At 42.9% G+C, this 18,419-nt stretch overlaps 1 protein-coding gene across 1 annotated transcript in view; it reads right to left on the reverse strand.

Annotated features, from left to right (window-relative positions):
• The window catches only part of LOC108927986 (sodium channel protein type 4 subunit alpha-like), a 110,320-nt gene that overhangs the window by 82,119 nt on the left and 9,782 nt on the right, over window positions 1-18,419 (reverse strand). Inside the window, exons 2-4 of the mRNA XM_029253514.1 lie at window positions 10,229-10,532; window positions 6,131-6,249; window positions 600-689 (exon numbers count right to left, since the gene is read on the reverse strand). Of these exons, the coding sequence (XP_029109347.1) occupies window positions 600-689; window positions 6,131-6,249; window positions 10,229-10,492 (473 nt within the window). The 5' untranslated portion in view covers window positions 10,493-10,532. The remainder of the gene's footprint in view (window positions 1-599; window positions 690-6,130; window positions 6,250-10,228; window positions 10,533-18,419) is intronic.

Here is an 18,419-nt window from a genome sequence, read left to right on the forward strand (position 1 = left end):
AACTTAATCGGCCGCAGCTGAGGATGTGGGATGTATCCCAGACGCTACTATAAATCTTTGCCGCGTTCTCCGATCTTTGCGACCGCACCTCATTAGCTCGTCCCTTGTAAAGACGGGCCTTTGTTTAATTTACTAGCCGCTCGCTCTTGCCCAAGACGAGTTCCAGGAGGACTATGAAAATCGGTGAGCCACTTGAGATGTAACCCATATCCCCTTATTTTTTTTTTAAGCAAAATTGCCCAGTAATTCCATTCAGTAGTCAACTGCGGGCCTTTTTCATGATATGTCCCCTTTAATGAAAATTCTGGAGGGAATAACGGTATGTGACATCATACCATGGTTTCATTCCGATGTAGCATACCAAGTGCAGAGATATGGGCTAGATACACCGAAACTGTGGACTTACTTGCCAAGTGAAGTTCACAGGCAACAAAGACCTGGCAGAGCTTTACATTAGAACAAATAGGGCACAGTTGAGAAGGTCAATACAGTCAAGGGGACACAAGGAAACAGCACACAAAGAAGAATTGAAGGGACACAATAGTAGTCAACCAGGAGAAGTATGAATGCTGAAATAGGAGAGTTCAAAGGATACTTACTCGAGATACTTGGCCCATTGCGCTGGTTCAGACATTGCCATGAAGCAACAGTTGGTCAAAATAGTGCACATTATAAACAAACTGAACAATGTTGGCGAGCGTTAAGGAAGACAGGTAAATATTTTACATAACAACGCTGAACAAAAAAAGAAACCAGTGCAATATTTTCATAACATTCTGGCTAATGGAACAAAGAGGCAAAGTGTTCTGGGTAATGGAGCAAATATTTTAAATGACTGAAATGCCTTTGCAAAGATCATTTTTTGGTTATGTGTCTAAACTGAGTTAAAGGAGTAGGAAACAGTTTAACGGTAAATATTTGCAAACATCACCCTGCCTACTTACTGGGTCTGGTCGCTCCCTAAACCCCAGCAAGATCTCTACAACCTCCACCTGTGGCTGCTCGGTGGAGCCATGCATCCGTAAGACATCCGTAACTGGAAGTGTGCAGCGTCTCATGTTTCTCCCAGACGTGGTGGAATGAGCTCCCTCTCTCCCTCACAGCTGCTGAATCCCTCAGCCTCTCAGCATTCGAAAGGGCCTCAAAACGCATCTCTTTCGGACTCGCTTCTCTCACGATTATCTAACAGCTCCGTAAATCTGCATCACATCACCTGTCATTATAAATTCTTATAAAGACTAATTTGCAAGGAATTTCAGACTGCAACAACATGAAAGCGAGGTGTATCTTATCCTTGTTTACTCTCTTTAATCTTTTTTCATGATGTATGTTTGCGTTGTGATATGTACAACTGATGTACTCTGTTTTCTGTCATGATCACTCCTGTATTTCCTGTCAGTTTTATAGGCATCTACTCATGCAGTGACTGAGGAACTGGAGAAACTAACAGTGTTTCTGCAGTCATCTTAATTGTCGTACAGTATTTTGGGGAGAAGCATCTGCTACATCAATAACTGTACACAAAACGGGTGACAGAATATAAGATGATGGATTTTTTTAAACTGATGAATTACAAATCATGGGCAGTGTCGAGGTGTGTGACAGGCACACACTGGAAGCTGAGTGTTTGGAACACACACGGTAAATGTGATACGAGAACTTCTGTTTCGCTGAGTTGGTAAATAAGTGGAAAATTACGTGGAATTAGAAGAAACTGCTGAGCTGTATTTTCCAATCTTTTTTTTTTAAACGTTGAGCGAAAGTGTATTCTTACAGAGCAAAATAATTTCTTTTTTACTGTAAGGATGGATTAGTTAGACATGGGGGGAGTGGTGGCACAACCGGTTTGGCCCGAGGCCTGCTTTGCGGTGGGTCTGGGGTTCGAGTCCTGCTTGGGGTGCCTTGTGATGGACTGGCGTCCCGTCCAGGGTGTGTCCCCTCCCCCCTTAGCCTTGCACCCTGTATTGTCAGATTAGGGTCTGGTTCACCACAACCCTGCTGGGGACAAGCAGCTGTAGACTGTGTGAGTGTGGTTAGACATGTTATCAGCAGGAGGCTGTAAGTAAAAATATTTGTGAACGCAGTAAAAAGAGCTTTCAGTTCAGATAACTCTGCTTGAACCTAAATAAGCCATTTTAAAGTTCTGTCTTATTCATAAATAGTATTAGGACTTCCTACTGTAAACATTAATATTGTTTTAATGGAATTTTTACTGTGTGAAGGAAAGCTGCTGCGCTGCTCCACCTCTGCTCATTTGGTGGCCTCCACGCAAGAGGTCCAGAATCAAAAGTCCAAAGGTTCTCGGTTCTGGATCCGCTGCGATGGAATGAGCTCCCTCTGCCCCTCGAAACTGCTGAACCCCTCTCAGCAATCAAGAGGGGTCTCAGAACACATCTCGGCCTGAGACACTTCTCTACTGATCTCCTTTCTACTCCATAGTCTTGCACTTCATTATCTGTCAAAAAAAATGAACTCTCTACAAATTCTATAAGCAACTACAGACACCCCTCTACTTATGTAAATTCAATTTATGTAAATCCTGATTTATGTAAAAAAAATCCCAGCATACACATTATTTACGGACCGCGCTTTTATTTTATGCAAAGCATCTGAAATATGTTAAGCGCAAGTTGGCATAACCAGACAAGGCAGGAAGCTGCATCTCCCCAGTTCCCATGTGTTTTGAGCTGTGAACACAACTCCTCTCGTTGGTGCGGTGCAGTATCTACACCCGCCTCTCCGAACCGGAGCGTTGCCCGACGACGTGGGGCACGGGGCCGAGGGGACGCACCCAGGCACCCCAGGCGGGACTCGAGCCCCAGACCCACTACGCAGCAGGCAGAGGCCAAGCCCACCTTGCCACCATGTCCCCCACCTCCTTGGTAGTGTAGTGCTTTTCCCCCATATTTTTTACCCTTTTCATTATTCACAACGCTTGGTGGCGAACAGGCGCTTGAAGGAAAACGAGAAGCGTCTCGCAAGCGTCCAGCAATCAGTTTCGAGATAAAATTGAAAATAATAAGGAAGTATGAAGGTGGGCAAAGATTACGGTCTATAGCACGGGAACCAGGTTTAGTCGTATCGGCCGTGAATACGATAGTGAAGGATGCTGCACGTATAAAGGAGCAGTGAAAGGAACAGCTGGCATGAAAACAACGCTAATAACGAAGAAACGTAATTGTGCAATAACTGAGATGGAAAATTATTAATGTTATTATGTTGAATGGTGGGGGAGGAGGGGAATCCGACATACGTAATTTTCAATTTTCGTAAAGGTTTGAAGAACAGTCTATTTGCGTAAATCGAGGGGTGTCTATTTGCACATAATATATGCTGGCTTAACAGTGGTAGTAGATTAACTGACTTTACTTTGAGAATCATGTGTCTGCATCTTTATCTCACTGTCTGTCGATGAAATGCACTTTTGTTTTCGCTTTGGACAAGAGCGTTAAATGAACAAATGTGCATGTCAACATATAACTAGAATGTAGATTCAGCACATTTACCTTTATTGATTTAACAGACGCCTTTCTCCAGAGTGACGTACATGTCAGAGAACTATATAAAATGTAGATTAAATCAACAGAAGGAGAGTTACGGATGTAGACGAGTGATTCTGAAACAGTTAATATGTCACATACCACCATATGAACCAGCACAAGTTACATGAGAAGCTGTATGTAGGGTTTTTCTTGAAATTATTAAACGGATAACAAAGTACATATTTATCGAGCATATAGGAGATTGAGGTAGAACTGAGACTGAAAGAGATGCGTTTTTTAGACCGTTCTTGAATATTGAGAAGGATTCAGCAGTTCCGAGGGATGGGGGAGCTCATTCCGCCACAATGGAGGCAGAACTGGGAAACTCTGGGTGTTTGGTTTTGTACCTTCTGTGTGAGGGACCACCGAGCGCGCAGTGACATCTGCAGTAACATAACTGCTACTTTCTATAAGCAAAAGCCCTGATGCCATAAACTGCAACAGCTGTTTTCAGTGGAGATTTATTGTTTTTAAAAACAGTGATGTTCTATTTCATTCTGACTGTCTTCAAATTTTAAGACGTTACTTCACCACATTATCCTGCTGTCTTCTAAATGTGGCTGAACTATATATATATGTTTATACATATCATACACAGTGGCTGAAACAACTTGTCCTAAGCAGGGTTGTGGTGAACCAGAGCCTAACCCAGCAACACAGGGTACAAGGAGGAAGGGGACACAGCCAGGAGCAGGATGCCAGTCTGTCACAAGGCAACCCAAGCAGGACTCGAACCCCAGACCCACCAAAGAGCAGGACCCAGCCAAACCTGCTGCGCCATCACACCCCCAGTGTTTGCATACATCTAAAAAAATATTACTAGGAAGGTGATCAGGAATCGTCGATATTCGGATAAAGTTGTATGCAGCTACTGGCGTGATGAACGTTGGATCATACGGTGGAAAGAAACAAACTGCACTTGAGAATCACACGTCTGCATCTAAGTGTCTCTTCCTGCTCATGTAATGAATACATTGTATTTTCTATGAGATGTTCTTCGCTTTGGAGAAAAGCGTTTGACAAATTAATAAATGCAAACGTGTCGGATATCATACGACTCACTTGCCATGTGAAAGCATCAGTCCTCTCGCACCCCATCCTGAGCTGATTGACAAGGAGGCCAAGGCCCGTCCAGTTGCCCTCAGTGCGAGATCTAACAGACATCGGTCACATGCCCCTAAATCTCCTTGCTCTTATTTCATTGCGGAGATTAAGGGCGGAACATCAGCGGATCGCGTGCGCGATGCCAGAGAGGAGTCGGGTCCGAGCAGAAACAGACTGCGGAGAAATCCAGTCTAACTATTCAGTTTAAGGTCCACATCCTGTTACGCTCTGTTTCCTTTAGGACTTTTTTTTTAAGAAAAAGCCGTGTGATGCAGATCGGGTCTGAGCTGATCTCACGGCGATGCAGGCAATGCGCACCACATGCAGGGGATGTCTCGGCACCTCAGAGGCAAAAATCAGTTTGCATGTATTTATTAAGTGAATCGGCTAGAATCTTCCGGCAATCTGCAGACATGCGACATGTCAGTGTGTGCAGCTTCAAACACGCAGCTTCCTGAGAAATATGTAGACAAAAGGGTTTCGGGGGAAGTGCTGCAGATTTGGCGTGCCATCTGGTGTAACTGTAACTCTGCGATAAATTAAATTAGACAAAAATCATTACATGAAATGAAGGAAATGAAAGTGTTGCTTACTGCCTCGGTTGACTTTGTGAGATGCTTCGCTCTTGTGTGAGCTGAACAATTCTTAGCTAAGTGTGGAGATTCTCGGTTCTGGCTCCGTTGTGGTGGAACGGCCTCCCCCTCCCACTCAGAACTGCTGAATCTCTGTCCACATTTAAACAGGGGCTGAAAGTCACCTCTTCCACACTCATTTTACCCATCATCTCTTAAGTTCATGTAAGGTGTAAATGTTCATGCACCGTAACTTTAAGATGATGCCGGATAAACCTTTACACAGCTACTCCTGTAATGTAACGTAAATGTTTATATAGCGTGTATCTCAAAAAAATTATTACTAGGAAGGTGATCAGGAATGAGGGATATTCTGATAAAGTTTTATGCAGCTACTCGTGTGATGAACATTGATTTATATGGTAGAAAGAAACAAACTGCACTTAAGAATCACACGTCTGCATCTAAATGTCTCTTCCTGCTCATTTAATGAACACATCGTATTTTCTATGAGATGTTCGTCACTTTCGAGAAAAGTGTCTGATAAATGAATACATGTAAATGTGTGATTTGCTATTTTATTTTTTTTTTCTTGGCTGGTTCCTTTGATTCTTGAAAAATTAACTTGTAATCAATAATTTAATACCCTGCCTGTTATTGCCCATGTATTGTTTCTCTGGTAAACTTTGAGACAGATTTACAGCATGTTTTTCCACAACTAAACCCCAAATGTTTCTCTGAAGTTTTGTCTTTTTTTGTGAGTCTTACTGTAAAAAGTAAGCAATTACAATATGAGATTTAGGACCAGGTTTCCTAGAGGGTGAAATAAATGCAAAGAAAATAGAAATCATACGTTAAACAGTCCAGCTTCTCTGATTAAATGACAAATCGCAGTATTCGGAAGAAGGATATGAGTGGACTAAAATTCTAATTGAGACTCTTCTGATGGGGTGAAAAGGGCTAAAAATGTACAGTGCAGATGTGGCACTAAATCGGAAGATGGCTTTCCCCTTGTTTAGTACTATAAAAGTCTGTGAAGAGAAAGAAGAGTAACACACAGTTACACACGTGGCCTCATTATCTGAGTATCCATAAATCTCCTTATTTCATCTGTCTACTTTAAGAATAATTAAAGCTGAGGAAACAACATGCTGAAATTGGGCACGTTTTCCTTTACCATTTGTTTTTTTTTTTTTTTTTTTTGCCAAACCATCAGTATGCAGTCCTTCTTAGGCAATAAATAACAAATATATGCATGAATACACCCATACATACACACACACACACACATTCATACAGTACTGCTCGAAAGTATGTGAACCCTACAGGGATGGACATTATTCCTGTATAAAGTATTTATATTTTTTATTCATTTAGCTGATTTTTTTCTCCAAAGCAATTTACAATAGTAAGGTTACAGTTACAAGGTTACAATTATTCACCCTTTTTACCGGAGCAATTTAGGATAAGTACCTTGTTCAACTAGAGTCAGAGGCGGGGATCAAACCTGCAACCTTTGGATCCGAAAGCAGAAACTCTAACCACTACGCTGCCCCTCGCCCCGCTATGATGCTATCCTATCACAATACAATACTATATTATACTGTATTACTATATTAAACTACTATACTATATTATATTGTAGCGACCCACGTTACCATGGGTTTGAGCGGGAAATCTGTTTATTGTAAATAGTTGAATTATGGGAAAAAAGTGAATAAAGTGTGCAACCACTGGGGGGGGACTTATGGGGAGTACAGTTGGGTGACTGTATTTGCCAGTGGGGAGGGGAAAAAGCCTGGTGGGTGCTAAGCAGGCTGGGAAGGCTGGCTTGAGGTAAAGGTCCTTGAGGAAAAGGGGTCCTGGGACCGAGAACATTATTTCCCTGTGCGCCATGTTCCGATAAACGTTTGTAACGAATGCTGCCTGCGCCTCCTTCTTCGCCCCGTCTGAACCCAGAGCACTGTGTGCCACATTGGTGTCAGAAGTGGGATGGGGCATACAATGAGAGGATGGATTTAGGAGCTGTGGGACACCGAAGAAAGGAAATTCGGTGCAAAGAAAGAAGCCGGCAGGGCGAAAGAACGGCAACCAGTGAAAGAAGAGCCTGTGATGGTGAATGAATGACTATGATTTACACACCTGACTCTCCTTACCTACTTACCGCTTAGGGGTTACCATACTTTCAAGCTTCACTGTACATACATACATAGCATCACAGTTTAAACTTGGAAAATTGTTTATAAGCGAACAGGGAGGCCATATTATTATTTAACATTATTTAGCTGATGCTTCTGTCCCAGGTAACTTACCAAGGTAGAAAAGCAACTGTGCAATAATTTACTCTTTCACACACCTTGTTCATTCTTGTACTATATCACCTGAGGGTAAGTACCTCAGTCAAGGGTACTACAGCAGAAATGGGCTTGGAACTAACAGCCTAGAGAATGTAAGGTGTTAACTCTAAAGTAGCTGTTGAGACAAATGTGTTAGAGTTTTCGGCAGGTTTTTAGGAGGTTGTGGTGTTACCTTACTATAGAGAGCATGACAATCAACTGTTTGAGAAGACGTTATTGGATAAAAGAAAAGGCGCAGAAGGCTTGTGGTTCTGCACGTGAGTTCTTCATGCGCACTGGAGAAAAAATCAAACCCCGATAAGGAGGATGGAAGCCGTCCAAACTCTCATCATTTCATTCCAAACGGAGAGTACAAGCGTCTTGTATGACCGGCCGTTACAGGTTCTCACTAAGAATACGACATGAAATAAAGGAAATTTCATCCCCACCTAATTTGCATGGCATTGTTTGTTATTAGCGATTTGTCGGGCTGCACAATAATATAATAATAATAATAATAATAATAACAAAATATATAAGACCTTCAAATGATGGAAACAAAATGCACCATTTGCAGGACTTTCTTCACACAAAAACTGAAGTAATATAGCTTAGTGTCGTTCTCAGATTGACACAACTACATTTACACATTTAAAACAAAGTGTCACTAATAAGGTTACAGTTCTGTTTCAGAAAAAAACCATCATGCTGCATCACGAGCTCCAATCCCCCGAGCGTATTAATCCTAATCTTCCTATGTATTCCTTCTTCACTTAAACTGGAACGAGCATTTATTAAATAATGAGCTTTCCTCCAATGACTGTCCTGCACATCCTACTCGCTTTCAACGAAACGCAATTCTGATCTACTTCGCTGTCCGCATTTTATCTATATCTTTGAGTCGTGAATTGAAATGATGATAATTATCCTCACAATGCCCTTGGCAAATGGCCAGAATGTCTATCTGCTGACACGGCTCTGGAGAACGGCATCGGCTGTTGCAGGATTAGCATCCGAGAGAGACCTTTCTCCTAGGCGACATCTCAAAGGCCTCCTACCGCGGTCCCCGAACGACCGGGACCCTTGACAAACACAGGCCCTCACGTGGACCGCCGCGATCCGGTTAAAACCTTTTCCGTGACGTGCGGACGTCGGATCTGCCGCCTGTCGAACCGACAACCGTCGGCCGACCCAGACGGGAGCTCCAGATCGGGATGTGAGCCGTGAGACGGGGTTTCTGAACGGCGCTGGAACGGGAAGCCCAGCGGCGGCTGCAACGAGGGAACGGCGTCGGCGTTCTGGGTGTCGTCAGTTCGAGGACTTTTAACAAGACAGCCGTAAACTGCACTTTCGAGAGTAAAGACGGTCCCACTTAGGATTTTTTGACCTTCCGGCGGTGCGATAGCGATACGCGTTCAGTCGAAACCGTACAACGAATTTTTAATTTTGATTTTTTTCCTGGGCAAGCCATACGCGGTGCGATACTCTCTCGTGATGCTGGGCAGCGGCAGCGATCCGCTTCGTCCCGTCTGCCATGCGGTCACTAGTGAACATAACCAATACTCTACAGTGTGCTGTGTTTCCAACGGTTTTTTCTTTGGATGCCCCCCGTATCTACTTTGTGCATTCATCATGTGTACGAAACGCCCATCTGTGTCTCCTGCTACCGGTGAGAAGAAGAAGAGGAGGGCAGTGACTCTTGAGGAGAAACTCGAGATAATTGCCCAACACGAAGGCGACGGGCCCGTAATGGCCATCGCACGTGAACTTGGACTTTCGCAATCGACCATCTTAAAGGATAAGAAGCGATGATGTTCGGTAGGTCAGGTGTGTTAAATGCATTTTCGACTTACGATATTTTCGATTTACGATGAGTTTATCGGAATGTCACCCCATCGTCAGTCGGGGACCACCTGCATTGCTTCAGTGAAACAAATTCCTCAGTTGGAAATAAAGGAACGCACACACGCATTTTCTGAAACCACTTGTCCCACGCAGGGTCGCGGGGAGCCGGAGCCTAACCCAGCAACAGAGGGCATAAGGCTGGAGAGGGAGGGGATGCACTCTGACTGGACGCCAGTCTGTCGCAAGGCACCCCAAGCAGGGCTTGAACCCCAGACCCACCGGAGAGCAGGACCTGGTCAAACCCAGTGCGACACCACACCCCCCACCAAAAAAAGAACAGGTGACCATTTTATCACCTTTTCTTTCTTTTTAATTTAACTGCTTTATTAGAGGCAGCCGTCAACATAGAGGTTAGAGCTCATGTCTTGTAGTTAAAGGACTCAGATTTTAATCCTGCCCCATGCAGTAGTGTCCTTAAGCAAGGTGCTTACCCTGAACTAACACGGTAAAAAATAAATTAAGTCATATAATGGGTAAGACATTATAGGAATCTTGACATTCTAAGTCACTTTTTAAAAAAATAAGAAAAATAACCACTACATATTGATAGACAAAGTGTTGAAACCAATAAAAATTTCATTTGTCAGGCTTTCATACGGAAACTGCTCTCAACGTGTGTTTGCACAAGGGTCGGTCAAAAAGCATCCGCAATAATGTTCAAACGTAATACTTTTCGACTCACTCTCGTTTCAGCAACATGTTGTTTCCTCAGCCAAATTAACTCCGGCACACAGCGTGCAGAAAACACACCTCCGCACGGCACACTTACTCTCTGGTTGTTGTAAAAAGGGTCGATGTCCTCCAAAGGGACGCCCACAAGGGCCGCCGGGATCTCCCCAAAGATGCGCGGCAGCGTCTTGCCGGCCTCCAGGTCGACCCGGGGCGCGGCCGGCTCCACGTTCCCCAGGTCCTCCTTGTAGTCCTTGGCGTTTCTGGCCTGCTCCGCTGCAATCCGCTGCTCGATGGCGGCCAGGGATTCGCGAGTGAACCGGCGCAAGCCGTCAGGACCCGTTGGTAACAGCACGGTCGCCATCTTTTCATCCTGATCCTCCTGTCCTAGTGATTACTTACAGCTGCAAACCAGGGAAAAAAAGGAGGTTGGAAGAAGGGGTTAGTGACAGCTTAAGAGTAAAGCATCAATATTGTTCCCATTGTTTCAACATTTGTTTTTTTGGTGCCACAGAACGAAAGGTAAAGGACGGAGGTTCTTGGTTCTGGCTCCGTTGTGGTGGAACGGCCTCCCCCTGTCACTCAGAACTGCTGAATCTCTGTTTGCATTTAAATAGGGTCTTAAAACTCACCTCTTCCAGACTCAATTCGCCCATCATCTCTCAAGTTCATGTAAGGTGTAAATGTTCGTGCAATATAACTTTAAGATGATGCCCAGATCAATCCTTTACACAGGCGCGAAATTACATTGCCACAATCACCCATGACTGTCCTCAGCGCATTCGCTCCTGTATCTAGAAATCTTCACTTACTACTTACATTTAGAAAGTATTCAGAGATGTGATCTTCTGAAACTGGCAATATCTTACAATGTGCTGGGTGAGAACTTTCCAAGTTGCTGAAACTGTAGTTAAATTTCAATAACCATTTATCCACAGTATGGTCGCGGTGATCCAGAGCCTATACCGAAAGCATTGAGCACAAGACTGTTGGGGGGGGGGGGGGGGCACCGGTCCATCACAGGTTAGTCCCTCACACATCCATTCACACACTACAGGCAGTTTAAAGTCACCAGTCCACTTGAACTGCATGTCTTTGCACAGTGTGAGGAAACCAGAGCACCCGGAGGAAACCCATGCCGACACTGGGAGAACACACTGAGCTGGGATCGAACTCACGTTCTTTCATACCACCCAGGTGCTGTGAGGCGGCAGCCCCATGGTGCCGCCCCGAAAGCGCAATGCTTACTATAAGTATTCGGAATGAGTACAAGTGTTTCTCCATATACATTCATTATTTCATGTTTTTTTTTTTAATCTGTTATGAAATGCTCTTATCAGGGTGCTCAGCTTCAGTTTGGAAAAGCTTCCCAAAGTGCTGCTGGCCGACTCTAAGCAATAATCAGAATGGGCAGCCGGGGTGTTTGGAGTTAATGAAGTGGAGATTAAAGGAATTTTATAAATAAAATAATAGCAAAGCACAGGATCTAAATATAGCGCTTCCTTAAAATACACACGTCAAAACAATGATAGACAATTAATATTGCACACATAAAAACTGAAAACTTACAGTTATCATGGTACCACACAGCTGGTACATATAAATATTGTGAGTCAATGAACAGCCCAGCTGCAGAATTTATAGCGTGTACCTAACTTTTTCTGAGAATTTTATTCTAATCACTGCAATCGACTTAGTTATTCTTCCTTCTTTGAGCTCCTTATGTTTTTGGAGGTAGCGGTGGTTTAATCACTATCTATGCAATAATTACATTTACATTTATTCATTTACTTTTTCTCCAAAGCGACTTCCGATGAACTCTATGTAGTGTTATCAACCTACACACCTTATTCACCGCGGTGACTTACACTGCTAGATACACTGCTTACACTGGGTCACTCATGCATACATCAGTGGAACACACTCTCTCTCTGTCAGTCACACACTATGGGTGAACAGTATGTCTTTGGACTCTGATTTTGAACTTCTAATTCTATCTATTCTATCATCTCTAATTCTGAACATCTCTTGTGCAGTTATAATATCTTATGGAGCATGCCGGTCAACAGATGTAACTTTGAATATCACTCATATAATGTATCTTTTTTCGTGTCATTGATGTGATTTTGTTTTTGGTCAAGCTAAGGGACCGAACTGAGCTTGCAGAAAAGCGAGGGTTAATGGCTAAAGGACGAACCGATGACAGGGATCACTGACAGTTCAAATTTCACACATAATTTAAAGACATCTGCTAAGTGAAACGGCATAAGCAATGTACTGTCATGTAAATTAACAGCATGAAGGGATCGTAACATCAATCTGGCATCTGACAAATTCATGTGCAACTTCATGCAACTTCACGCAAGATGTGGGTTTTTGCTACGCCTATGTTCTCATTAAGTAAATGTATGAGAGTCTAAGGAATTATTACACAGCCAGACCCATAGACCTGTTTTACCACTGGATTACCATAAGATTTGTGGACTATAAGGTGCATGGGACAGCTGGGAGTGTAGTGTTTAGAGCTGTTGCCTTTGGCTCTAAAGGGTGTAGGTTTGGTCCCACCTCTGGCTATAGTACCTTTGAGTACGGTACTTACCCTAAATTGCTCCAGTAAAAAAAGAAAATTACCCAGTTGTATAAATGGGTGAATTACTGTGAGTCACTTTAGAGAAAAACAATGGATAAATGTAAAAATTTTCCAGATTATGATGTCAGCCACAAGAAATGTGTTCTCTGTGTCACCGTAGCTTAGATCAACAAAGATCGAGAACCTCAAAGGCTCTAGAGTGAACCATCTGATTTCCCAAGGGACTCTTCTTAAACCAAATCGAAGAGAACCCAACTGGACATGGGCCGTCCTTGTATTACTGACCCATTGCTCATCTGATGCCTCGGTCCACTTGGAACTAAAAATCTGCCTGTTTATACAGTAAAAAAAAAAAAAAAAAACCATCCCGGTGTGCGCGTCTAACCACCATGCTGTAAGATGCTCTATTTGTTGTCTCGGTTATTATCATATCGTCAGTAAACAGTTACCTTTCATCTCGCACTGGAAATGTAAATAGTGGGCCTTTTTTGCACCTTTCAAGTGACATCACATATAGCTTCCTTCCAAGTCTTTATAAGACAGGCCTGCAAATCAGATTACACTCCGGAATTACACACACACACACACACACACACACACACACACACACACCTGTAAATGGCGCCATTTTACCTGGCAGAATACACAAGGTGGCCTCTGCTTACTACGCTTGTTTTTAACCTTTTTATGCCAGTCTTAGAAGAACATCATTTAAATGCATGAAAACAAAATACAAGGGATGACAAAGGAATGATATTATACTGGCTCCGTTGTGGTGGAACGACCTCCCCCTGTCACTCAGAACTGCTGAATCTCTGTCTACATTTAAAAAGGGGCTGAAAACTTATCTCTTCCAGACTCATTTCGCCCATCATCTAAGTTCATGTAAGATGTAAATGTTCATGCACCATAACTTTAAGATAATGTCGGATAAACCTTTACACAGCTACTCCTGTGATGTAACGTAAATGTTTGCGTACCTCAAAAACAGAATGTATTTTCTACGAGAGTTACGCCGCTTTGGAGAAAAGTGTCCGCTAAACGAATAGATGTAAACGTACTAAAAACGCAGCTATCGAAATGTTAATATTGCCTACATTCATAACTGAGGGAAATTCCAAATTTTGCTTTGAGGTTAGAGAAAAAAAAGATGTAAAATTTATCCCGGGGTCCCCATGATAAGAACTCCTGCTCTAATTGATCAGTTTTAAAAAATACTGTCACTACAGTAGAAGTGTCATTTACAGAAGCCTGTTCTTGTTCAAAAGAACTTAGATCATATTCATTCCTTGATTTTCTGCAGTCGACCTGGTATTTTACTATGAATTTCTCACAGAACCCCTGAAACGTGTCCCCTGGCTTAATACATGGAGGAGTTAATAATGAATATGGCTAACTTTAGTTTTTAAAAACAATCCAGTTCCAAGGCTTTTGCTCTCAGGTGAGTCCCGGTGGATCTCCTCTCAGCGACCCGTAATATAGACTCTGCTGTATTGTTATGAATATGACACCCAACGGGGGTATGAAAATACGTTTATACACTGAAAATGTATCCCTCATGAAAGTTTTGAATAGAATACCTCTTAAAGCAGTGCTTCTGCACTGTTTATTAGACTCGCGATGCGACCTTTCCAAGGACAAGCATCCAACAACAAAACCAAAGATTGAGGGAAAGAGGCAAGAGGTGCACGTTTAATTGGAAGTGACAGCACCAAAGGACACATATCGTCACCATAATGGATTAGATGGACTGCTTCTCGGACATGTCCCACGAGAATTTCCGCCCCTCTCCAGTTGGGCGTTCCGCTCGTGATCAATATTAAGAGACACGGACCAATTTAGTCGCTTGTGTGAATGTGCTTCTCTTCATCCGAAGAAGTCTGCATTAAAGGATGTTTGTGACATGAGCAGGATTTAAAGTGGCAGCGATTACTTGCTTCATTTCGCTGTTTTAATTAATTGTTAACTTCGTTATTTTTGTCTGCGAATGTGTGTAAAAGAAAGCTGAGCTAAGGAACTCCTGGCGAACACTGGGATGAGAAAATATGGTGATTTTCAGTATTAACTATCCCATCAATATTCATATTCAAAAAGATATGAGATATTGATGATGATACTGATGGGATATTGATGATGATATCATCACTGATGATAAATGCTGCCTGTGCGTCCTTCTTTTCTCCATCTGAACCCAGAGCGCCGTGCACCACATTGGTGTCAGAAGTGGGATGGGGCAGGACAATTAGAGGATGGATTTATCATCAGTGACGATAATGATGATGATATCATCAATATTCAAAATGTTGAATGTTGAAAGATCATGCATCCAGCGTTTGAATGAAAAATCACAAGGCGCTGTTTACCTTCAGATGCAACAATCTGAATTGTCCTGAACCTTGATTTGGCAGGAGATGTATCTTCAAAACACATGTACTGTATGTTTATGGGTTCAAACTTGTGTAACGTGTATGAATGCCGTCGGTGAGAACTTGTCCACTTGAGAGGACACTGGTGTCTCTGAACGTGAAGAACAGGCCGCGCCTGTGGACTCGGGGGCAGCAGTAAGTCTCCTGCAGAAGATCACCAATGAACCTCTTTGTATTTCCTTACAAGGCATCATGCAACACATCCAAACCTCCAGACAACGCTGGACAGGGATGTGGGGCGCCGCTGTGCACAGAGCAAACTCTGATGTCATTAAAGCCCTTCCAGCATATGCATAAACACATGAGTGATGACTGCAGCTTGTGTGCCGCTCCCTTCACATCCCAGTACCTCTGTCTGCAATTTTTTTTTTTTTAACATTTATTTATTTAACATACACTTTTCTCCAAAGCGACTTCCAATGAACTCTATGTAGTGTTATCAGCCCACACACCTTATTCACCGCAGTGACTTACACTTCTAGATACACTACTTACACTGGGTCACTCATCCATATATCAGCGGAACACACACACTCTCTCTGTCACACACTATGGGTGAACCTGAACAGCATGTCTTTGGAGTGTGGGAGGAAACCAGAGCACCCTGAGAAAACCCACACAGAAACAGGAAGAGCATGCAAACCCCACACACATTGAGCAGGGATCAAACCCACATCCTCTCGCACCACCCAGGTGCTGTGAGACAGCAGCGCTACTTGCTGCGCCACCTGTTTTTATTAACCTAAACCACACAATGGGTGAAAACACCAGAGTTTGTAGCAATAGCGAGAAAGGCAAAGAAAGACCTCATTGCTTTCATTTGGATGGATCACTCTGTGCGTTGCACCCCTCTCCTGCCGTATGCCAGTCATCAGGAAATTTAAATGAAATGGATTTTAAAGAGGATTACCTCTGCATCAAGGGAGGGCTCTGCGAAACGTCAAGTCGAGGTGGGTTTGAGCCACACATTCCCAATGTGTCCCAGTGCTTCATCGCCAGTCAAAGTGCAGAGATTCATTGGGCCTCCGAACCTTGTCAGAGCTGCAGTTATTTCTGCATGAATGTGCACCTCTCTGCCTTGTTCAAAGGCTACAAAAAGAAAAATATCTCCAATGCTTGTTTATGGCACGGACATATTTTTGAGCAAAGTAAAGTGACATTTTCCATCCGCTCTGAGCTTCCATTGGGCCAGAGGTTCTTAACCTGGGGGGTCCGCCGATGGTCTTTGGAGGGCCTGCAAAATGCACGCTTGCCTTGAAAATAATATTGTTTAACTGAATAAAAGTTTAAAACATAAATATTACTATGCTGTTACGACTACTTCTAGAGATCAGTCTTTGTGAAGAAAATCGAGTTTCAACGTAATTAACTGAGTGCAATATTTTCACCAGATTAAGTTAAAGACATTTTTCTAGGAGGGGTCTTTAGAATTCTCCCGACACGTACCAGGGTCCATGGCGCGTAAAAAGTGCATTGTTGACCTCTGCTTTAGGTCAACAATGCAGTGTAAGATAAGCAAACATTTACATTTACATTTACATGTATTCGTTTATCAGACACTTTTCTCCAAAGCGACAAACATCTCATAGAAAATACAATGTGTTCAATAAATTTGCAGGAAGAGACACTTAGTTGCAGTCGCGTGATTCTTAAGTGCAGTTAGCTTGCTTCTTTCACCATATGAACCAACGTTCATCACATGAGAAGCTGCATAAAACTATCAGAATATCAAAGATTCCTGATCACCTTTCTACTAATTTTTTTTGAGATACATATAAACATTTACATTACATTACAGGAGTAGATGTGTAAAGGTTTATCCGGCATCATCTTAAAGTTACGGTGCATGAACATTTACACCTTACATGAACTTAAGAGATGATGGACAAAGAGGGTCTGGAAGAGGTGAGTTTTAAGAACCTTTTTAAATGTGGCCAAGGATTCAGCAGTTCTGAGTGAGAGGGGGAGGTCGTTCCACCACAGCGGAGCCAGAACCGAGAACCTCCCTCCTTTAGCTTTCGTACGTGGGACCACCAAGTGGGCAGATGTGGAGTAGCGTATCAGTCTGGTTGGGGCGTAGCGGTTGATTAAGTCTTGTAGATACCTGAGAGCAATTTTATTGATCCATTTGTAGACAATAACCAGGGTCTTGAATTTGATCAGGGCAGCTACAGGAAGCCCGTGCAGAGAAACGAGTCGAGGAGATATATGTGAACGCTTCGACAAGTCAGACACAACTCATGCAGCAGAATTCTACTGCAGAGGTTTGATGGCAGTAGCGGGAGAGAGTTGCAAACACTATCCGTAATGCACCGAGTCCTAATCACTTACACACATTTTCCTTTGTTGACTCTAAGACGTCCAACATCCTTAACGTTGCCACTTATAGTGACACCATTCACAAACTGCCTTGACAACCCAGTAATAACGGAAGATGCTTCCAGGGACCGAATTATTATTTTCATTGATTGGGTCTCCATTTCATCTAAGATGATTGACGGCTTCACTACGATACCACGAAAAGACAGCAGCTAAAGAATAAAATAAGACGTCTTCACTCGACATGAGAAAGAGAGCAGGAATAATAGTGTGGAGAAAGAGCGGTGACACAAACTGAAAGCATTTTCAGATATTTACTCCCGAACCGTCCAGTGAGACTCTAATTTTCCAGAGTGCTTTCTTTAAGCCCCACGGTACACTGCTCTCGTCTGGCCAGTTAAAACAGTTAAAGCCTGTGAAAAATACAAATATTCCTTTTAATTTGCCCTTAAAATGGGTTCCACCGCACTTGAGTTCACATCTGGTTTTTGAGTCCAGCCTTTCCTTTATCCCACCATCACCAATTAGTTGCATGTTTACATTTATTCATTTAGCTCACACTTTTCTCCAAAGCAACTTAGAATGTTAAATTATTTACCCATTTATACAGCAAGGCAATTTGAAGTAAGGGCCATGCTCAAAGGTATTACAGCCTAAGGTGGGGATCAAACCTGCAACCCTTGGATCCAAGGGCAACAGCTATAACTACTACGCTACCAGCTGCCCAAGTAAAAACATAAATAGAAGATTATTAGCTATAAATAGAAAAAAAGGCAAAAAATGTTCAAAAGCCAAAGGTGAAGGTCTGTAGCAAACTGATCAACCGATCAATGACCAATCAAAACCATCAGTCGGGGTCAGGCTATAAAAATCCCTCCTTTCGCTCTCCTCCTTTTCACCTTCTGTGATCTCGTGGTGTTTCCTCGATCGGTTTGCACCAAAAAAAGCCAAGCTTG

The sequence above is a fragment of the Scleropages formosus genome, chromosome 7 (assembly GCF_900964775.1).
Source record: "Scleropages formosus chromosome 7, fSclFor1.1, whole genome shotgun sequence".
In the NCBI taxonomy this organism is placed as follows: domain Eukaryota; kingdom Metazoa; phylum Chordata; class Actinopteri; order Osteoglossiformes; family Osteoglossidae; genus Scleropages; species Scleropages formosus.